At 46.5% G+C, this 23,638-nt stretch overlaps 1 protein-coding gene across 1 annotated transcript in view; it reads left to right on the top strand.

Moving 5' to 3' along the window:
* Positions 1 to 23,410, top strand: part of POLR2B (RNA polymerase II subunit B) — a 601,249-nt gene extending 577,839 nt beyond the window's left edge. Inside the window, 1 exon segment of the mRNA XM_040322519.1 lies at positions 22,576 to 23,410. Within this exon segment, the coding sequence (XP_040178453.1) occupies positions 22,576 to 22,665 (90 nt within the window). The 3' untranslated portion in view covers positions 22,666 to 23,410.
* Positions 23,411 to 23,638: the final 228 nt, after the last annotated feature.

Here is a 23,638-nt window from a genome sequence, read left to right as displayed (position 1 = left end):
CTTAAATTGGAGGATAAGTCAGGTTCCTCTGCAGATGTGTCGGTCCCTTTTTGGGTTCCGCAAGCCTGCCCGCACTGAAATGGTGTTTTCTTGTGTACCTTACTTAGATAAGCTTTTGTACAAGGAATGGGAACGCCCGCAGAGGGCCTTTTCGATCCCTAAATGCATTGCAGTGCGTTATCCCTTTGAGGAAGATTTTCTGAAAAAGTGGACCTCTTCCCCTATTGTGGACCCTCCGGTGTCCAGACTCAACAAAGTTCCCACGCTTCCGGTGGAAGGTGCGCCCGCTTTCAAGGACCCGGCGGACAAGAGGGCTGAGGCAGTGGCCCGCTCCCGTTCACAGTTGTGGGGTCAGCAGTGCGTCCGTCTGTCACTGGAGCCTTGGTGGCCGAGACGCTTACGGAGTGGGCTAAGATGCTGCCCCATGAGTTGAAAGTTCACCAGGGTTTTCCAACCTGTGTGGAACTGGCCGACCAATTGATACAGGGCCTCAAGTTTGTGTGCGAGTGAGCGTTGGTAACAATTCCGTTGCTGTCAGAGCCTCTGCAGTGGTACTGCGCCGCCTAATTTGGCTAAAATGTTGATCTGCGGACCAGGCTTCCAAGAAGGCATTTCTTGATTTGCCTTTTAAGGGCGAAAGGCTTTTCGGAGCCTCCCTGGACGACATCAGAAAGGATGCCACGGGTGGTAAGAATACTCTGCTTCCGCAATCTAGGAAGGGTAAAAAACCACGTCGTAGTCATGGGCCCTCCTTCTCTGCTCATAAAGCGACTTTTTCGTACGCCAGGAGCTGCAGTTAAGAGCTCCCAGACCAACAAGGCTCCTGGACAGAAGCGTCCCTGGTTTAGCAAGCCCAACAAATCTGCGCACAAACCTGCAACCGCATGAAGGTTTGCCTGAACTGCTTTGTGAAAGTTCAGAATGGAATCCGTGCGCCCGGGGCTTCATCCGGGGGATTTCCTGGCGTCCTTGGGCATCAATTTGTCAGACATCAAAGGTTTCTGCGTTTTTTGCGGTCGGTAACGATCACAACCAATTTGTGGCTCTTCCCTTTGGCCTGGCCTCAGCACCAAGGGTGTTTACCAAGGTCCTCGCCCCAGTCCTAGCTTTGCTGAGACAGCAAGGTATCGCTATAGTGGGGTACCTGGATGACCTTCTTCTGAGATCTGCTTCAAGCTCAGAATTAGAGGTGGATGTGGCGATTGTCATCCAGACCCTTTGAGATTTCCGTTGGGTCCTGAACCTCCAGAAGTCTGTGTTGGTGCCGACTCTGCGCTTGGAGTATCTAGGTCTGGTCCTGGATTCCCTAGAGGTGAAAGTTTTTTTCTTCCCTCGGACAAACTGAGAACTTTGCAGGAAGCGGTAAGCTACTGACCTCTCACAGATGGTCGTCGCTGCATTTTTGCATGCAAGTCCTGAGCCTCATAGTGGCCTCCTTCGAGGCGGTGCCATATGCTCAATTTCACACTTACAGAAGGAAATTCTGACAAAATGGGACAAGTCTCAGTTATCCCTGGATTACCGAATGCGAATGGACCAGGCGGTCAAGGTTTCTGACCCTCAGGCCCGGAAAGTCCTTTCTTCCCCTACAGTGGACAGTGATCACGACGGATGCCAGTCTGACCGGTTGGGGAGGTGTTTGGGGTGTCCAGTCCGCTCAGGCTCGCTGGACGCCAGAAGAATCCTGCCCTTCCGATCAACGTGCTGGAGCTTCGAGCCATCAGGCATTGCATCTCTTGGTGGTCTCAGAGCCTTCGGATGTCCGGTCAGGATCCAGTCGAACAACGCCACGGCTGTGGCATATGTCAACCATCAAGGGGGGGACCAGCAGCTCGGTCACCCACATTCTGCGGTGGGCAGAAAGAAGCGTGCCGACTCTCTCGGCCGTATACATTCCGGGTGTGGAGAACTGGCAGACTATCTGAGCCGCCAGGTGCTGGGCCAAGGAGAGTGGTCGTTGCACCCAGAGGTGTTTCAACTGGTTTGCAACAGGTGGGGCACGCCAGACGTGGACCTTCTGGCTTTGCGGCTCAATCAGAAGGTGTTATGGTTTGTGGCGTGGTGAAGATACCCCTGGACCAGATTGGGCTTGCCGCCCTGGTAGCTGATCTAGTGCGTTTGGTGACAGATGTTCCGTGGTGACTACCGCTGCGAGAGGACCTTCTGTCACAAGGCTTTACAGTCGCTTGAAAGCCAGGTGTTGAGGGACCGTGGCCTGTCTGGTGCGGTTATTGCAACCATGCTGAGAGCACATAAGTCTTCCTCTAGGAAGATCTATCATCGTACTTGGAAGGCCTACATCTCTGTGTGAGGAGCTGAAGTGGTGTCCACGTGTATACTCGGTCTCCAGGATTCTGTTTCTACAGCGAAGTGTGGACCAGAAGCTTGCCTTAAGTACTATTATAGGGCAGATTTCTGCTTTCGCCATCTTTTTTTCAGCGGCCTTTGGCGGCGCACTCACTGGTGAGTACATTCGTACAGGGGGTTAGACATGTGGCTGGCGGCCTTGTCTTGCAAGGTTCCTTATCCGATCATCCACAAGGATAAGGCGGTGCTACACCCGCAGCCTTCGTTTCTTCCTAAGGCTTTTCATCTCAATGAGGACATCATACTTCCGTAAGCTTGTGTCCTCGACCGTCTCATCCTAAAGAGGCTGCTTTACATTCCTTGGACGTGGTGTACCTGTCTGCTACTGCTTCTTTCCAGAAGTCGAAGTCGGACTCGCTGTTTGTTTCGGTGGCTGGTCCTAAGAAGGGTATAGCGGTCTCATCGAACACCATCTCTAGGTGGATTAAACAAGTCGTGATTCAGGCCTATGGCATACTTGGACGGGCACTTCCATTTCCTGTCACGGCGCATTCTACCCGGTCGATAGGTGCCTCCTGGGCTTTCCGACATCAGGCGTTTGTCTCCCAGGTGTGTAAGGCGGCGACTTGGTCGTCCATTCACACTTTCACAAAATTCTACAAGGTTGATGTGAGTGCATCTTCGGATGCTTTCTTCGGCCGCAAGGTTTTGCAGGCGGACGTTTTTAGTGTTGCATCTCCTCTGTTGAGGAGCCCTGGTTATGTTTGGGCTTAAGTGTTTTTTTTTTATTGCTGTTCCCACCCCTCGTTTTCTCACACTGCTTGGGGACGTCCTTATTGTCAAGATAATCTGCTGTGTCCGTCCATGAACACAAGTGAAAGCAGGATTTTTGTACTCACCGTAAAACCCTTTTTTTTGCATACTATTGGGTGATTGCCAAACATCGCAAGGGACCTAACCATGTGTTTACCATAATACCCGAGGTGCAATTGAGTATGTACTTTTGTTACGAACATAGTAACTTTTAAATCATATGCACTTAGATAAATTTAATCTAGTGAATACATTTTTTTTCCCAACATGAGCATACTCTACATCTTGGCTTACCAATTGGGAATACAATCCCCATTACTCATATTATCCTTCTATATATCTCCATTCTAGTGATATGCATGTGAGGCTTGCATTGCGGCCTAATAACATTATTGGAAAATTATAAACCTAGTTCATATCTTTTATAAGCTTAATTAATTTAGTGACAATACATAAACCTATTTTCTTTATCGTACACCACGGGACACAGAGCCAGTCATTATATAATTGGTTAAGGGTTACCAGCGGTGATTGGACACTCCCATCAGGAAAGTACCTCAGGTTTTTCGCCAGTGTCTAAGGTGTTGGACGCGATTAGGATGTGCTGAAGGAAGCTCTGCCAAAGAAACCCTCTGGGGTAGAGAGCTTTACTTTCGGATCCATCCAAAACTCGCTCTTGCGCTAAAAGTCCTGGCAGAGTCTCTTACAAGGCCCAGGGAAGAGGCCTCCTTTAAATAGGAACCCATATCCCTGGACTTTGGGTCCTTTCCTGAATTTGTGAGTAGGTGTCTTTTTTCCGGCCACCACTGGAGGGAGTAAAGGGCTGAGTTTCACTTACCTAGCTTCAGAACAGTGTCAGTTTCCTGCAGACAGAACACTCCCTCTGCTGTGGACAACTGCCTCTTCCCTCCTCTCAGGCAAGTATCAAGGGGATTCCCTTCTCTCTGAGGGGTGTTGGAGGGATCTTTCTTGTGCTGACCGCCACCATTAGCACCTAGGTCACGCAAGCTTTTATGCCTACAGCTATGTGGTGGGGGGCGGGCCTGTGAGCGTGCACGCTATTTTCACAAGCAAGCTGGAACCTGGAAGTAATAAAGAAGCCTCACAAACCTGGAGCTTCCTGGAAGGGACACAGCAGCGTATGGGCACATAAGGTCTCCATGTGTGTTGGCTGAGCACTCCCAAGATAGACACCTACTCTAGCATGAAACTGTGTGTTATTAGTTGCTTACTTTATGTTAAAAGCTAAACTAGCACAGTAGTATATGCACTTTGCTTGGTAATATGTCTTCCCAGAGAAGAAATTCAGGGACTAAAAGACACCGCCACCTGAGACAGGAGGCTCTAGCCATGCCTGCTCGGTACCTTCCTCTCCCGTAATAGCTGAAGCACCTTTACAGGGTGAGCCATTGCCCCTATCTGGAGTAGAAGCCTCTCCTGTGGTGCCTGGACCTGCATATGTCACTGAGAACACTTTGGCGCAACAGCCCTGAACAGCTTTAGAGAGAATCGCTGCGTTAGGATGGTGTTGCTCCATCAGGGGATGAGAAGTCGGGGGGGGGGAGATCAGAGATATCCGAGGAACCTTTTTCTGCTTCCCAGGTTCTGAGATTGCAGGTGCAATGTTATGCTGAAACAGTACGCTCTACATTCAAGTTACCTTCTTCGGAGTTAACTGAATCACCTGTCTCCTCTCTGGGTTCATTAAAATCCCCACAGGCAGGTGTAATCCCAAAATACCAGACAGCCTGACCCACCAGATGTCCTGGCCCTGGGCATCCCGGAATTTATTCCACTTTGGGCATGTGGTGGACCCGGGGTCCCGTAGGCTGCTAGCATTCTCGGAGCTCCAGGCGAAACACGATTTACCCAAACAGGTGTTCTACAGCTACCTACAGATTAGGCATTACGCCCACACCATAGCCCCTAGATTCCAAATTTCACAACCATCCCCGTTTATGAGCATTGTTCTGGAGGGTCGCCATAGACGGGGACTGATTACAGCTATCTCTACCAGATCCTGAATAAGTATGATATGCCGGGGCTGGGGAAACACGCCTATATGTTGAGGTGGGAGAGAGAGCTGGGGGAGATGCTCCCGGTGGAGGCCTGGCAGGCTATCTGGCGACAGGCGGCTAAGTCCTCCATGTGCACCCTGTATAAGGAAAACTCGTATAAGATTTTTTTTTTGGTACCAGACCCCGCATATCCTCCACAAAATTTACCCCTCCACCTCTGATCGGTGTTGGCGCTGCCATCAATATAGAGGCTCTCTTTTCCACATCTACTGGGCCTGCCCCCTTATTGTCCCGTTCTGGCAATCTACCCAACAGCTTCACACTTGTCTCTTCGAGACGTCAATCCCCCTGACCCCTAAGCTGTTCCTGCTAGGTATCTCTCGGCCTAAACTCGCTAAACCTTACAAAAAACTACTATAAACTGACATATCTTGACGGCAGCTAGGTGCCTGATAGCCCTTAATTGGAAGAAATCCACACCCCCGTCTCAGGAAGCATTATACGCCAGGGTCAAAGACGTGAAGCTGATGAAGATGACTGCCAGGATACAGGACAGCCTGGACGCTCATAATGAGGTCTGGGGGGAGTGGCATCGGAGGGAGGACACGCCGGGCGCAAACACGGTAACCTAAACCGTTTTTACTTTCTTCCTTCTTTTTCCTCTTTCTTAGTTTTCTCCCCTCTTTTTCCTTAGTAGATTATGGTTATGTGGTCACATGCGCTACTAAATTGTAGAATGCAGCAGGTTACTCTACGTTTACTGATATAGACACCAAGGGAGCCAGTCTTGTTAGTTTAGCCCTTTTGGCCATTGGTTCCTCCGGTTCTGCGGTTACTGCAGGCGGGACTTGCACTTATACCCCTGGCTACATGTCGGCATTGATCCCGTTATTTTTGTTTTATACTGTCTGTATTTTACTACACTCTGTGAACTACCTTATATAAATAAAAATTGTTATTTAAAAAAAATCCCCACAGGCTGCTGGCTGCTTGTGCCTTTCCGATCCATCCTGGAGAATCTGATTTACGCAGACTGGAAGCATCCAGATAAGCGTTTCTCTCCTAAGAAGTTTGAAGTTCTTTATCCTATGGAGGAGACATTTACCAAGAAGCGGAGTCTGCCTTCTGTGGATGCAGCTATCTCTTGTGTAAATAAAAGTTTAACCTGTCTGGTGGACAATGCTCAGGTGTTTATGTAAAAGGGGGGAACTAATGCGCAAAACCACACTGACCAGGGCACTAAAACCTATAATAATAGTAGCAATTATTTAAAATAAGATAAGAATTATAAATGTGTTTAAAGATTATAAAGGTGTTTAAAGATTCTTCTGAGAAGTTGTAATCTTTACTAAGGTCTTCCTTTTCTTTTGGCAGGAGCAGTAACCCAACCTGCCATAGCAGCAGTGGGTATGTGTCAGGTTTTAAAAGATCAGTTGAAACAAGGGCTGAAAGACCTGCCTCCAGAGCAGATACATTTTTCCTGGAATATGCCATTAGAAATGCCATTAGAAAAATTTTATTCAACCGGCATCTCGCCTTGCGCTCCAGCTGGTGCATATGCGCAGGATCCTTTGGCTAAAGCATTGGTCAGCGGAAGCCCCACTCAAAAAACATTTGGCCAGTTTCCCCTTCCATGGCGAATGCCTCTTTGGGGATGATTTGGAAAAATATATCCAAAAGATATTGAGCGGTAAGACCACTCTCTTGCCAGAGAAGAAAAACAAGCGTCCTTGTTTTAACCACTTGACACCGCCCGCCAGCAAATGACGGCGGGTGGAATGCTCTATTGTTCTGACAGGACGTCATATGATGTCCTGTCATTTAAAGCCTCTAGGGCGCCCGTCGCATCACGGGGAACACGGTGCGCGTGCCCGGCAGCCGCGATGGCCGCCGGGCATCCGCAATTGGCCAGTAACTGGGCAGGGACGTGGAGCTCTGTGTGTGTAAACACAGAGCTCCACGTCCTGTCAGGGAGAGAGGAGACCGATCTGTGTCTCTTGTACATAGGGACACAGATCGGTCACCCCCATCCCCCCACAGTTAGAACACACCCAGAATACACATTTAACCCCTTCCCCGCCCCCTAGTGGTTAACCCCTTCCCTGCCAGTCACATTTATACAGTAATCAATGCATATTTATAGCACTGTTCACTGTATAAATGTGAATGGTCCCAAAAATGTGTCCGATATAATGTCGCACTCCCGAAAAAAAAACGCAGATCGCCGCCTATCCTAGTAAAAAAAAAAAAAAAATATCATTATGTCCCCTATTTTGTAGGCAATATAACTTTTGTGCAAACCAGGTTATTGCAAAAAAATTTTTTACCAAAAATATGTACAATACGTATCGGCCTAAACTGAGAAAAAATAAATATATATTTTTTTAAAAATGGGATATTTATTACAGCAAAAAGTAAAAAATATTGTGTGTTTTTTTTTTTCACTTTTTTTTGTTTATAGCCCAAAAAATAAAAACCGCACAGGTGATCAAATACCACCAAAAGAAAGCTCTGTCGGGAAAAAAAGGACGTCAATTTTGTTTGGGAGCAACGTCGCACTTGTCAGTTAAAGCGACGCAGTGCCGGAAGCTAAAATCTCGTCTGGGCAGGAAGGGGGTGTATGTGCACAGTAGGCAAGTGGTTAAACGATCTCTTCCCGGCTCCAGGAAGACCTGCCTCCAGCCAGTGGTGACAGCATTTTCAGCCAGCCACAAAGGCTAAAGAAAACCAGGCCCAGAAGAACAAGAAGCCATTGGGTTCAAAAGCTAACAAGAAAGACCCCAAAGCCTCTTCATGAATAGGCCACCCCGGTGGGCCGAGGGGGCGGCTTTGTCAGTTTTCAGCGGCATAGCAGACAGAAATCCAGGACAAGTGGGTAGTATCCCTAGGGTACAAGCTGGAATTTCGAGAGATCCCATCTTCTTAGTTCTGAAGTTCAAGGCTCTCCAAAGATCCACTAAAAAGAGGATCTTTCTTCAAAGGATTGGATCACTTGCTGTCTCAAGGGGTGATCACAGAAGTACCCCCAAAAGAGCAAGGTTCAGGTTTTTATTCAAACCTCTGTGATTCCAAAACCAAATGGAGACGTCAGACCCATCCTAGATCTAAGATCTCTAAATAAGTTTCTGAACATTCGCCATTTCCGAATGGAAACTATTCCATCCGTGGTCGCCACCTTACAAGGCGGAGAATTTATGGCGTCTCTAGACATCAATGTTGCGTACATGTATCTATCCATCCTGTGCACCAAAGATTCTTAAGGTTCGCGGTGGAACATCGCCACTTCCAGTTTGTGGCTCTGCCCTTTGGTGTAGCTACCGCACTCCGGGTATTTACCCAGTTTCATTCGATACTACTTCAAGGCAGTATTTTACCTGCCTGGAACAGGAAGATCCAAGCTCTGGATTTACCCATGCGCCTGTCTCCAAGTGCGCCAAAGGTTCAGTTGATTGTTAAAAGCCAAGAATTTGCGGAAAGGAAAATCCTTTCTCCAAGTCACCTGGAAGGTGGTGTCTACGGATGCCAGCCTAATGGGCTGGGGAGCAGTGTTAGAAGAAGCTTCAGCCCAGAGAGCCTGGGCCAAGACCAAAGAGAACCTGCCCATGAACATACTGGAGATTCAGGCAGTATATCTAGCCCTCAGAACCTGGACACGGGTTACAGGGCCACCCTGTTCTGATTCAATCCGACAATGCTACTGCCGTAGCTTACATCAATCACCAAGGAGGCACCCGCAGTCGGGGTGCTCAGGAGGTGAATCGGATTTTGGCATGGGCAGAAGATCATGTTCCCTGTCTCTCTGCAATCTTCATTCCAGGGCTAGAAAACTGGCAAGCGGACTATCTGAGTCGCCAGAGGCTGTCACCAGGAGAGTGGTCTCTCCACCCCGATGTCTTTCAGGCGATATGCCAGAGATGGGGGACCCCGGATGTAGACCTGCTAGCTTCCAGGTTCAACAGGAAGTTGGACAACTTGGAGCCAGGACGAGAGATCCTACTGGAATCAGTTCTCACTGATCTATGCATTTTCTCTGATTGACCTTTTACAAAGGCTACTTTGCTGGATCAATAAGGAGGGAATTCCTACTGGAATCCTAGTGGCCCCAGATTGGCCCAGAAGGTCATATAGGTCATACACCGAGATAATAAAGATGGCGGTAGGAAGACCTTGGAAGCTTCCGCTTCATCACGACCTGCAGTCGCAGGGTCCAGTGTTCCATCCTTCCTTACAAAAGCTAAATTTGACGGTCTGGCTACGGAGACCCACATTTTGAAGAAACAAGCAATCTCGGGTCCAGTGCTTTCTACACTCATTAATGCTAGAAAGCCAGCCTCCAGGCTTATCTACTACTACTGGAAGGCATATGTTTCCTGGTGTGAAACCAAGAAATGGAATCCTCAGAAGTATGACATAAGTAGGATTCTCGCCTTTTGCCAGTTGGATATGAAATTGGCCCTTAGAACCATCAAGGGTCAAATATCGGCTCTATCAGTCTTTTTTTCAGAGACCTCTGGCATCTCATTCCCTAGTTTGGGCTTTCATTCAAGGTGAACGGTGGATAAATCTGCCAGTCAAGTCTCCCTTGTGCCCATGGGATTTGAATTTGGTATTGATTTTGCCAAGGCAACATTATAAACCTATTCACCATATTCCTTTGATAAGAATTAGCATATTTTTCTTGTAAAGAGCCTTATTTAATTTGTCACAAGGGCAAGATTGTTCGACGACCCCATCCTACCCTTTTACCAAAGGTGGTGTCGGCATTTCATTTGAATCCAAGATATTCTGCCTTCCTTTTTTCCGGAGCCGCGGACAGCTTAGGGAAAATGATTGCACTCTCTAGATGTAGTGAGAGCAGTAAAGGTGCATCTGCAGGCAACCGCTCCAGATACGTAAAACGGATGTTTTGTTTATTTTGCCAGATGATCCCAAGAAGGGACAAGCGGCATCAAAATCCACCATTTCTAGGTGGATTCGACAAGTAATTATTCAAGCTTATGGTGTAAAGAACAGGATTTCTCCTTTTTCTGTTAAGGCGCACTCTACCAGGGCGATTAGTGCTTCATGGGCAGTACATCACCAGGTTTCGATGACTTAGATCTGTACAGCTGCAACTTGGTCTTCAATCCATACATTTTCCAAATTCTATCAAATAGATGTGTGCATAGCGTGCTGCAGGCAGCAGTAATAGGGTTTCTTGTCCATGAGCGGCCTGCTTGATCTGTGTCTCCCACCCTTCATTGAGCATTGCTCTGGGACGTCCCATTATGTAATGACTGGCTCTGTGTCACAGGGTGTACGATAAAGAAAATAGGATTTTTAGAACAGCTTACCTGTAAAATTATTTTCTTGGAGTACACAACGGGACACAGAGGTCCCCCCTTCTTATGGGAACCTTACTGCTTTGCTACAATACTGAGGGACTTGAAAATGGAAGGTAGAGGGCGCTCAACCACACAATAGTGATTGTGAAATGTGGAATACCACACAACAACGTGCAACAATTAATAATAAAATATGTTTCCAAAAGCATATGTGAACAGTGATTGCTGAAACAATATAAATCAATATACAGCAGAAATGTCCCACACAGATGTGCATGAATACGCAGATTCCTCTGCAGTGGAAGCAAAAAACACTGAAGTTCACTGTGTTAAACACCAAAAAAATATAAAAATAGAGTCCCAATAGCATGCATAGAAAGCCAAACGAATCTTGACAATTGCTGTGATCTTCCTAGTGGAGAAAAGTAGAAAATGCCACCACCATACTTTTCAAATTTCACTTGTTTCCACCCAAGGTGCTTTGTATATAAAGTGCTCTTACCAGAGCCTGTTGACCACTTTACTTAAAAAGATGGTCATACGGGCTAGTGCAGGATTGTGCCTACACACATGGATATGGACTATTGAATCTCGTTTCCAGGCGTTCCAGATAAGGATGATATGCAAAAAAAGAGAACCGGTAGACGCCGATAGCGTAATAACGTTTTAATAATAAAAACAACTAAAAACAACGGAAAGCCAAATGGCCTCTTACTTTAAAAGTGCCTACCCGGCACTGGGACTGCAGGCCTGTCACCGCCAATCTGCGGTTCAAAACTTGGGTTATCAGGATCGGATACCACCGCCGTAGTTCCACCATAAACTCCTTCCTGTCAGCTTCACCAGAGTGGGGGGGCGTCTCGTGACCAGGACTGCCTCCAACGTCCGTTTCGATTACTCGTCTTCAGGGGGGCGTGCCTGATCACAATGCATCTCTGTATTTGTAGTCAGTATGGCTACTCAATTGTCCAATTAGGGAAAGTTACATCACAACATCACTAATTTTATTTATTCAGATCCACCTGATCCAACCAGCCCTTTACTCAATCGGAGTGAACATTTTTTTCAATTTGTTTACCTTTGAGTATCATGCTCTCTGGATGGCTGCATTGCACATCCGGAGGGACCCGAGAGATGCCGTTTTTTATTTTTAGCTCCGTGCAGGAGCTATTTAAGAAAGAAATTTTGCAATACTATTGTAGGGATGTTTTATTCAATGTATGCATTTGCTTGATTATGGTATTGTTAATGATTTTGATGAATGCTTAAACGGCACTGGGGCTGTGTAGTTTGGAACTTTCCCTAATTGGACAATTGAGTAGCCATACTGGCTACAAATACAGAGATGCATTGTGATCAGGCACGCCCCCCTGAAGACGAGTAATCGAAACGGACGTTGGAGGCAGTCCTGGTCACGAGACGCCCCCCCGCTCTGGTGAAGCTGACAGGAAGGAGTTTATGGTGGAACTACGGCGGTGGTATCCGATCCTGATAACCCAAGTTTTGAACCGCAGATTGGCGGTGACAGGCCTGCAGTCCCAGTGCCGGGTAGGCACTTTTAAAGTAAGAGGCCATTTGGCTTTCCGTTGTTTTTAGTTGTTTTTATTATTAAAACGTTATTACGCTATTGGCGTCTACCGGTTCTCTTTTTTTGCATATCATCCTTATCTGGAACGCCTGGAAACGAGATTCAATAGTCCATATCCATGTGTGTGTAGGCACAATCCTGCACTAGCCCGTATGACCATCTTTTTAAATAAAGTGGTCAACAGGCTCTGGTAAGAGCACTTTATATACAAAGCACCTTGGATGGAAACAAGTGAAATTTGAAAAGTATGGTGGTGGCATTTTCTACTTTTCTCCACTAAGAAGATCACAGCAATTGTCAAGATTCGTTTGGCTTTCTATGCATGCTATTGGGACTCTATTTTTATATTTTTTTGGTGTTTAACACAGTGAACTTCAGTGTTTTTTGCTTACACTGCAGAGGAATCTGCGTATTCATGCACATCTGTGTGGGACATTTCTGCTGTATATTGATTTATATTGTTTCAGCAATCACTGTTCACATATGCTTTTGGAAACGTATTTTATTATTAATTGTTGCACGTTGTTGTGTGGTATTCCACATTTCACAATCACTATTGTGTGGTTGAGCGCCCTCTACCTTCCATTTTCATTATCACAATTCAGTATTGTTCTTTGAGGAGCAGCTTATTTAGTTTAATTTAGTACTGATTTATATTTGGCGCAGAATTTTCTATTCTACAATACTGAGGGACTTCCCTGATGGGAGGGGTTATATGGAAGGGATCTGTCTTCAATTAGCATCAGTGCCAGTGTCCAATCATCGCTGGTGATCCTTAACCCATTATGTAATGACTGGCTCTGTGTCCCGTGGTGTACTCCAAGAAAAGGATTTTACAGGTAAGCTGTTATAAAAATCCTATTTTATATCTAAATATATAAATACATAATACAATATATAAATACAATAAAAAAAATACAAATATTACACATTTTCATCAAAATACATTAATTCAATGTACTTTAGTGTCAAAACCATATGTATGTGCTTACCGTTTTTGATTCATATATCTGAAATTATTTTTAATTGACAGACTACGCATTATCACTTGAGTATCTGCGCTAAGTGTCTATCAACATTCAATGGCTCTTTTTAAGTATCCACCATGTCCGGGTATATTTCCACTTGCTCATCTAAGTAGCTATGCTACCTGCATATTTTTATCATGGAGCAAAATCCAGTACAATATTTCTATTTGTAATATATATATATATATATATATATATATATATATATATATATATATATATATATATATATATATATATATATATATATATATCTTTTAGGGCTCTTCTGTTTGTGGCCCCAGTATATCCTCCTGGTTTTATCGCTGTTCTGCAGTGTGAGGAGACAACTCTCCTCAGGGACTTTAGCCACCTTTTCATGTTCCATGTGATTGATTTTGATCGATTGCCTTCCAATGGCGATCTCACTGGTTCAGCTTTTTGTGTTACCTGCCTATACTTTTTAATGTTGCATCATGAAGTGCTGAAAATCACCTTGCTATCCATGTAAGTGGCTCGTTGAAATGTTCTGTATGTCACGTACTATGATTATAATTTTCCATTTTGTATATTATATATATATATATATATATATATATATATATATATATATAAAAAATTGTTTTTATTATTATTATGCTCTAGATGAATTTCTCCTTTCTATGCACCCCTGAAGAAGTAAAATGTACCCCGAAACGTGTTGGTGTAAGGAGGCTTCTTCATATATCCCTCAGCACGGTGATATTTGCTGACTTGGTTCAGACTAATCAGTATTTCAGTTTCATATGTATTTCAATGATGTTTAAATATTAAAGCGGAGGTCCGCCTACAAATATTGCAGCTGCTGACTTTTAATAAATGGACACTTACCTGTCCAGGGTGCCCACGATGTCGGAAGCCAATCAATTTCTCGGCTGCCCCCGCCACCGTCCTTGGTGAGGGAATCGGGAAGTGAAGCATTGCAGCTTCACTTCCCGCATTCCCTACTGCACATGTGCGAGTCAAGCTGCGTGTTTTAACTAGTCCCCGTTGTCTTCTTGGTCCTGTGTGTTTCCCAGAAGACAACGGGGGGAAGGGGTGTGACCCCCGCCAGAGTCTATGCCCGAAAGTGGGTGCAAATGCCTGTATTATAAAGGTATATGCACCCCCTTTCCCCCTGAAAGGTGCCAAATGTGACACCAGAGGGGGGGAGGGTTCTGAAAAGTAGAGGTTCCATTTTTGTGTGGACCTCCGCTTTAATACAAAAAAAATCTTTAACATTTTGAATATCTATATATTTATACCAATAGTGCCTTAAGTCCATTTAGGGGAAACTTCTCTTCTGTTCTTGACCACTGGATGTGGCACAATACTAAAATAGATTTGCCATTAGCCTTTTTGTTCTGCTGGCTGTGTGAGTGTGTTGTTTTAAATGCTGTTAATACCAGCACTACAGAAATGCATGTTCACCACCCTGCTTTTTTTTTTTTAATACTTAAAATAATTAAAATACTGCATTTAAAACGCATGCACCATGTTTGGGGGACTTATAAATATAACATTTTCATTGCAGTACAGGTTATTCACGGTACCTTCCCCTGATGAACTGGTTAAGAGGTCCTCTGAGTCTCTAATCTAAGAGCCCTTTCACACTGAGCCGCCCCCAGTGTCTGCGGTAAAACGCCGGTATTTTTAGCAGCGCTTTTCGTCCGCTAGCGGGCGGTTTTACCCCCACTAGCCGTCGAAAAGGGGTTAAAACCACCCGCAAAGCACCACTTCAGTGGCGTTTTGCCGGCTGTACGTTGGCGCTGCCCATTGATTTCATTGGGCAGGAGTGCATTAGGAGCGTCGAGTTCACCACTCCTAATGCGCTCCAAAGAAGCTGCTGGCAGGACTTTTTCTGACATCCTGCCAGTGCACCGCTCCTGTGTGAAAGCCCCCGGGCTTTCACACTGGAGTGAATGGAGCAGCTGTTTTAGGGTGCTTGCAGGTGCTATTTATAATGCTATAGCGCCTTCAAAACGCCCTCCAGTGTGAAAGGGGTCTTAATGTTTAACCACTTCAATACTGGCTCATAGTCATATGACGTCCACAGATGGGATCTCCCATGTCCTGGGCTTTGTGCCTGCAGCTAGAGGCATTATTCAGATATCTGTCTTTAGTGCTGGCGATTCTGTGCACCATAAGAATGATCATAGCGGCTTGATCGTTCTTATAGGCGGCGGGAGGGTAAATCCCCTCCCGCCGCCATCCGGCGCTGCTCCGGGTTTTCCCGTGCCATTGGTGGCCCGGAGAAAGAATTGTCCGGTGCAGGCTAGTAACCAGTCATCTCTATGACCGTTGGAGGCCCGGGCGCGATGTGATGTCACGCCCGGGTACCTGGAAGTAAACAAAGCCGCGATTGCGGCTAGTAAGCAACACTAATCATAAGATCTGTGAAATTTGTTTCACCGATCTCATGCTTTCCAGCCTGGTGGAGAGATGCGGGGTCTTATTGACCCCGCATCTCTCCATAAAGAGGACCTGTCGCACACATTTCCTATTACAAGGGATGTTTACATTCCTTGTAATAGGAATAAAAGTGTAAAAAAAAAAATAAGTAAAATAAAAATAATAAAACAAAATTAAAACGCCCCTGTCCCCGGTAGCTTGCGCGCAGAAGCAAACCCATGCGCAAGTCCCGCCCACATATGTAAACGCCATTCAAACCACATATGTGAGGTATCGCCGCGTGCGTTAGTGCCAGCAACAATTCTCGAACTAGACCTCTGTAAATCTAAACTGGTAACCTGTAATAATTTTCAAAGCGTCGCCTATGGAGATTTTTAAGTACCGAAGTTTGGCGCTATTCCAATAATGTGCGCAATTTTAAAGCGTGACATGTTAGGTATCTATTTACTCGGTGTAACATAATCTTTCATATTTTACAAAAAAAAAAAAAAATGGGCTAACTTTACTGTTTTTTTCTTTAATTCATGAAACCAATTTTTCTCTTGTTGTCCATGGACAGACCCAGCCTCTTTCATTCATGACAAGTGGGTTATGTTACTTGTTTACAGGAGAGGACTAGGCAGAACATGTTGGACACATATACATGTCATTTTAAAACAGAGCTGAACAGCCCCGCCCAGGGGGCGGTCCCTTCGGACATAACCCTCCTCCCAGCAGCATGCAGCCTCAGTTTCGCTCTGCCTAGCAAAAGAGGACGTATGGCTCCCTTTGGGTCCAGCACCCAAGGAAAGGATTTTATTTCTATTTATTTATTGTTTTTTTCTTTTTCCATAAACTGTCGGCTGAGAGGCTGGATATCATAGATCCTTGTCTTCTCAGTTCAGCCAGCGGGTGTGAGCACACCTTTGCAAAGAGGCTGGGTCTGCCAAGACATGCCCCATGACTCCTGGGGTGGCCAGTGAGCTTTGCTCCGAGGTCCGCACATGACTGAGCTGTAGTGTTCTCACTCACAGTGGACCGGGCTGACGGCTACCTCCATTGAGGTTGTATGCCTGTCTGGAATGCACCAGTGAGTCGTCGCGAGGACGGGTAAGTACAGTCCCTCCTCCTTGGGTGGGGTGGTACGGCTGGGCATTCCTGGGGTTTGGGTATCCTCCCTTCCCTGCTCCATTTTTTCCCTCTACTGTTCTACATGCGGTGGGGGGGGGCACCTGGTTGAGGGTACTGTGCGCCTGGCCTTTTTACTGCTGAGGGTCCCTTTTTTTCTGGACAGTAGGGGGGCTGAGCAGGCTTTCACCCTTTTAAATTCTGTGTTTTTGCCGCCGTTCTGACGGCGCTGGCGCAATTTTTTTGTGGATTTTCAGTTTGCATTGAAAATCCCATTGGCGGCCATTTTGTTGTAGCCGCACCAGGCTCCACGTGGGCGCTCGGCGGCCATCTTGCTTGAGTCCTCGGCCTCTAGCGTTGACTCTCACGGCACGCAGCGCCGTTCTCCTCACAGCATTCCACAGCTACCACACGCTTTACCTCACATGTTCTGTTTACACTCACAGCGGTGTGCGGGACAGGGCAGCGGCGCTGAGCAGTTCCTGTCCGGTGTGGTGAGTCCCCTGTACAACCCCCCCCCCCACAGTCAGCGCAGCAGGAGTGGTGGGTGTTTTTCTGTTCATTCTGAACTGGGCCCTGGGAGTTTTTTTCCTCAGAGATGGAGTCAGTATCTGGTCCTCCTTCCCCCAGCATGGCAGAGGTAGCTGGGGGAAGGATTCAGACCAGGACCTGGCTGCGGTTTAGGTGCCTGGTTCGGTTTTATCTGAAGACGTGGACCAGATGGCCAGAAAATTGATCATGCAGCATTGGAAATCTGAAGTGCCCCCCGCAGTCAGGGAGTGGATCACTGCACTTGGTAATGCGTTGAGGATGGAGAAGGTTATATACCAACATAGGGGATGCTCTGGAAAATGTGAAAAGTTATGGGACTGGTGGTTGGGAACGCCGGGGCTAGCTCCGAATGACCTAGTCATGGACAGACTCTTGGGCTAGCAGGATAGGGGGTGGTGTGGTGGTTGGATGCAGTCTATATGACCTTTCAGTATGTTGATTTTTGTTTACATATACTACTGTTCTGTATATGGCCATGTCTGTGTCTGCTATATTAGATAAGAGTGTGGTACTTTGGACTGTATGTGTCAAATTTTTGATCAATAAACTTGTTTTTCTTGGACAAAAAAAAAGAAGACGTGGACCAGGACCTGGACCCACTGTAACTGGGTCATGGCATGATAAGGCACTTGTCAGGGAGCTTATCAATGCTGTAAGACTCCCTTAAGCTAGATAGTGCAGCTGAGGTATCCGCTGAGGGCTCGGTCTCTTTTGGTTCACACAAATCAGACCGCTCTGTTAAGGTTTTTCCTTATGTGCCCTTCTTTGATAAATTCATTGATGCGGAATGGGAAAAGCCGCAGAAGGCTTTTGTAGTCCCTCACCGCCTGGCGGTTTGGTACCCCTTTGAGGAGAACCTCTTAAAGAAGTGGACTTCTCCTCCGGTGGTGGACCCTCCAGTCGCCCTGTTAAACAAGGTGACCACTCTCCCTGTAGAGGGAACTCCTGCTTTTAAGGATCAGTCTGATAGAAGATCTGAAGCACTGACCCGCTCCATGTTTACCATGCTGGGGTCTGCCTTGCAGCCTATTGTGGCCACTACCCTGGTGTCTGACACTTACTGAGTTGGCAAAGATTTTGCGCCAGGCCGCGGAGGAGCACCAGCTCCCATCCGAGGTAATTAGACTAGCCGACCAGCTGGTCCAGGGCCTTGTCTATGTTTGTGATGCTTCACTAGATGCAGCACCCTTGATATCTAGGGCTTCTGTTTCGGCGGTGGTTTTACGCCACCTCCTTTGGCTAAAATGCTGGTCTGCGGACCAGGCTTCTAAGAAGGCCGTGGCGGATTTACACTTCAAAGGTGAGAGGCTTTTTGGGTCTTCACTGGAAGACATTATCAAGGATGTCACCGAAGGGAAGATCACTCTCCTCCCTCAGTCCTCCAAGGGGAAGGAACCCCGCCGCAAGCCGGGTCCTTTTTTTTTTTTTTTTTCCCACACAGAAGCGTTTTTTCGTCAGTCAGGGCCAGCCCGACAAGGGCTCAGCTGGGGGACAGAAACGTCCCTGGGTGCGTAAGCCAAACAAGCCGGCACCCAAGCCCGCAACTGCATGAAGGCCTGCCCCCGCCCGACTCATGGGTGGGGGGACAGCTTCGCATGTTCACAGCTCGGTGGACCTCTCTGCTCTCTGACCGATGGGTCTGCGAGGTGGTCTCTTCGGGGTACAAAATAGTTTCTTTCCTATCCCCCGAACAGATGCTTTCCTTCAAGTCTCCCTCTCCTATCAGCTCGTCGGGCTTCCCTGTTGAGGGCAGTAAAGGGACCTGCTAGGTTGCGGAGTAATTTTGCCTGTTCCGCAAGACGAGAGGTTTCAGGGTTTTTACTCGAATCTGTTTGTGGTCCCGAAGGACGGGTCCTGGACCTCAAGGCTCTGAACGTCTTTGTTAAAGTAAGGAAGTTCCGCATGGAATCTATTCGCTCGGTGGTAGCTGTGCTCCACCAGGGGGACTTTTTGGCGTCCTTGGACATCAAGGACGCATACTTGCATGTCCCAATCTGCGCAAGTCACCAGAGGTTTCTGCGCTTTGCGATCGGGGAGGATCACTATCCGTTTGTGGCCCTCCCTTTTGGCCTGGCGTCAACACCAAGAGTTTTCACCAAGGTGCTCGCGCCGATCCTAGCTTTGCTGAGACAGCGAGGCATTGCCATCGTGGGCTACTTAGACGATCTTCTTCTGAGAGCAGCTTCTGCCTCAGAATTAAGGGAGGACGTGTCTATAACCAGCCAGACCCTCCAAGATTTCGGGTGGGTCTTAAACATTGTCGGTCCTGGCTCCGACTCAGCGTTTGGAATACCTGGGGTTGATTCTGGACTCCTCGGAAGCGAGGGTCTTTCTACCCCTAGGAAAATTGCAGACGCTCCAGTCTGCTGTGAAAGTTTTAACATCCCGCAAATGGTCGTCTCTCCGGTTTTGTATGCGAGTTCTGGGCCTCATGGTGGCCTCGTTCGAGGCGGTACCGTACGCCCAGTTTCACACCCGAGTACTACAGAGGGAGATCCTGTCCAAGTGGAACAGATCCCCATCGTCGCTGAATCGTCAGATTCAGGTCAGCCATCTGCTCAGGGCGTCTCTGAATTGGTGGTTGAGATCCCCGGCTCTTCGGGGAAGTCTTTTCTCCCCTTCCAGTAAACGGTGTTTACGATGGACGCCAGCCTCTCGGGCTGGGGGGTCCAGTCGGCCCAAGGTCGTTGGACTTTAGAAGAGTCCCGTCTACCGATCAATGTCTTGGAACTTCGGGCATTCAGGCTATGCCTCTCCTCGTGGTCAAGGAGGTTGCAAGGCCGCCCGATCAGGATCCAGTCGGACAACGGCACGGCGGTGGCTTATATCAACCATCAGGGGGGAACCCAAAGCTCGGCTGCTGCGTCCGCGGTCGCTCACAGCCTAAAGTGGGCAGAAAGAAGCGTGCCGGCTCCATCGGCCGTCTACATCCCAGGCGTGGAGAACTGGCAGGCAGACAACCTGAGTCGCCAGATGCTGGACCAGGGAGAATGGTCGTTGCATCAGGAGGTGTTTCAACTCCTTTGCAGGAGATGGGGAACACCGGATGTGGATCTCCTGGCCTCTCGTCTCAACCGCAAGGTGTCGAGGTTCGTGGCCAGGTCCAGGGATCCCTGGGCAGACGCGTCAGACGCGTTGGTAGCCCCATGGGGTCAGTATCGATTGATCTATGCCTTTCCCCCACTGAAGTTGCTGCCTCGACTGCTCCGCAGAGTGGAGGCCGAGGGGATTCCCATGATCCTAATCGCCCCGGATTGGCCCCAGCGTCCTTGGTATGCCGATCTCGTGCGCCTAGTGGCGGATACGCCCTGGCGGCTGCCAGTGCGGGAGGACCTTCTGTCCCAAGGTCCTATACTCCATCCTGCTTTACAGTCGCTGGCTTTAACGGCATGGCTATTGAAAGCCAGGTTCTAAGGGACCAAGGTCTTTCCGACTCTGTCATTCCAACTATGCTGCGGGCTAGGAAGTCTTCCTCTAGGAAGATTTACCATCGCACTTGGAAGGCCTACATCTCTATGTGCGAAGAGATGGGTTGGCGTCCACGGACGTATTTGGTATCCAGAATCCTGCTGTTTTTACAGCGTGGCATAGATCAAAAGCTTGCCTTAAGCACCATTAAGGGTCAGATTTTAGCTTTGGCTGTGTTCTTTTGGCGGCCCATTCGCTGGTGGGTACTTTTGTGCAGGGGGTTCGTCATATACTTTCCCCATTGAGACCACCTCTTCCCCCATGGGATTTGAATCTGGTGCTCTCTGTTATTCAGAAATCTCACTTCGAGGACATCAGAGATTCCTCTCGACGCTTTCTCAGAAGGTGGCCTTCTTGGTGGCCATTACGCCTGTCAGAAGGGTTTCTGATCTGGTGGCCTTGTCCTGCAAGTCGCCATACTTGGTCCTCCATAAGGACAAGGCGGTGTTGCGCCCGAGACCTTCCTTTCTTCCGAAGGTGGTTTCATCTTTTCACCTTAACGAGGACATTTTACAAGGTTGATGTGAGTGCATCTTCAGATGCTTCCTTCGGCCGCAAGGTTTTGCAGGCAGCTATCTAAAGTTGCATCTCCTCCGTTGAGGAGCTCTGCCTGTTTGGGGTGAACTTGTGTGTTTTTTTTTTTTTTTTTTTTTTTTTTTTGACTGATACTGTTCCCACCCCTCATTTTTTTGACACTGCTTGGGGATGTCCCACTTGTCATGAATGAAAGAGGCTGTGTCCGTCCATTGGCGACAAGAGAAAATAGGATTTTTTGTACTAACCGTAAAATCCTTTTCTTTGTCGTCCATGGACGGACACAGCACCCACCCCTCCTTTTTAGGTTTGTACTGCTTGTTACGAACTGAGGCTGCATGCTGCTGGGAGGAGGGTTATGTCCGGAGGGACCGCCCCCTGGGCGGGGTTATTCAGCTCTGTTTTAAAATGACATGTATATGTATCTAACATGTTCTGCTTAGTCCTCTCCTGTAAACAGGGAACATAACCCACTTGTAATGAATGAACCGGGCTGTGTCCGTCCATGGACGACAAATAAAAGGATTTTACGGTGAGAACAAAAAATCCTATTAAAAAAAAAGTTGTTTGAAAAATTATTGCGCAATACTGTGCAAGCTAAAACGTTGCAATGACCGTCATTTTATTCCCTAGGGTGTCTGCTAAAAAAACATATATAATGTTTGGGGGTTCTGCGTAATTTTCTAGCAAAATAATGATTTGTACATGTAGGAGAGAAGTGCCAGAATAGGCCCGGTATTGAGGTGGGTATAAAAGCCCGGTATTGAAGTGGTTAAATTATGCCTCACTATGTGAACGTCATACAGATATCTTTGAACTTTAACAGATTTACTTGTAGTGCTGAGGAGGTATGAAGAACATCACTCCACTTTTTGTGTTCTGTATAACGGATGTCTTTAGCTGCATAGCATTTTGACAATAACCCTGCTGAATGTTTGATATACAGTGTCGTTTGTCTGATTTTGCAGTAATAATGTGTGCAAGGGCAAAACCAACCAATTATAGACAGCATAATGCAGAGGTGAGGTTGGGAAATCCTGCCCAATCTGTATGTGGGGGGGGGGGGGGGGGCATTCAGCAGTGTTACTGTGCAACTGCAGACTTCATCCAGGTCAGAAGTTGTGCAGATTTAAATAAAAAAGCTAAGAATTTAGAAAATTGTTTGGAAATTTGGAACTAGACGCAAAAAAAACATAAACAAAGCACATGCCACACCCCTTTTACCTTCAATTTTCACTTTACAGTATTAAAAGATTGACATAGGACAGAGTTCCACAAAAGTCATGTAATTTTATTTGGAACTCTAATTTTTCACCCCCAAATATGCAGGAATATATAAATGTATTCAGATCACATTATTGGTGTACATTCCTATGGCTATTTCAGTATGACTATAATAAATCTGACTTTTTTTTTCCCCCTTTTAGATATCCTTGGTGCGAATGCCTTATGCCTGCAAACTTCTATTTCAGGAGCTTATGTCGATGAGCATTGCCCCACGCATGATGTCATCCTAGTTCAACTTTTTTTGTATTAAAAACTCTGTTATGGGATCAATAGGAAGTTCTAATAGATATCACTATATAAACCCAAGACAAATTATTATTTTTTTCATTAATATGTGACATGCAGTATGGTTGTAACACATTTGTTTTGGTTTTATAGGACATGAACTGTAAATTTAAGGGTGGAACTCAAGGTTTATTTTTGTATAGAGTAGGCAAGAGCATCTGTAATTTTTATACTGCAGTCTGTGTCCCAATTTAGGAGATCTCATATCGCATCATTTCTTTCAATGGTGTGGAGGGATTTCCTTATTGGGGACACAAATAAAAACTGATGGTGGTTCTGACTCTTGACCATTTTAGCTAAAGCCAAACTTGTTTTTTGGAAGTACTGCTTCAGATAGTAGGGCTATGTATAAAGTGTCGGACTTAAAAAGAGTGTTTTTTTCCTAGAAACCTATTTTCTTTTATGCATGTTCCAACTTTGTCTAGCAGCAGGAAGTAGTGGAAATGATTAAATGTTAAGAGAAATTGATAGTTTTTGTCAGGCAGACACTTGGGCTGCTTTCACACTAAGATTTTACAGCATTATTTCCTTGCTAACAACACAGCAACCGCTAAATCCCTTTAAATCCTATGGAACTCTTCACACCTCTGTGCATGCTGTATCTTTGGTGTGCTTTGCAAAACTGCACCAAAATCGCAGCTACCAATTGAAATAAAAAAAAAAGTGTGGCAAACACGCATCAAATATGCATCGCTGTTGTGTTTTTTTTTTTTTTTTTTTTATAGTCCCATATCCATGTTTTACAGGTGCATACTTGGAGTAGGGTACCCAGAAAATGCATCCAAAACATGGATAAAACGCACATGTGTTTTTAACAAGTTTTGCTACAGAGCAATATGAAAGCAGCCCAAATACAATACATATGAGACCTATGTGTGTTGAAAATGTCAACACTTATCTTTTGTCTAATCTTGCCTT

The sequence above is a fragment of the Rana temporaria genome, chromosome 1 (assembly GCF_905171775.1).
Source record: "Rana temporaria chromosome 1, aRanTem1.1, whole genome shotgun sequence".
Taxonomy (NCBI): Eukaryota; Metazoa; Chordata; class Amphibia; order Anura; family Ranidae; genus Rana; species Rana temporaria.
The sequence above is the reverse complement of the archived record's forward strand: the minus strand, read 5'-3'. Positions and strand labels throughout refer to the sequence as shown.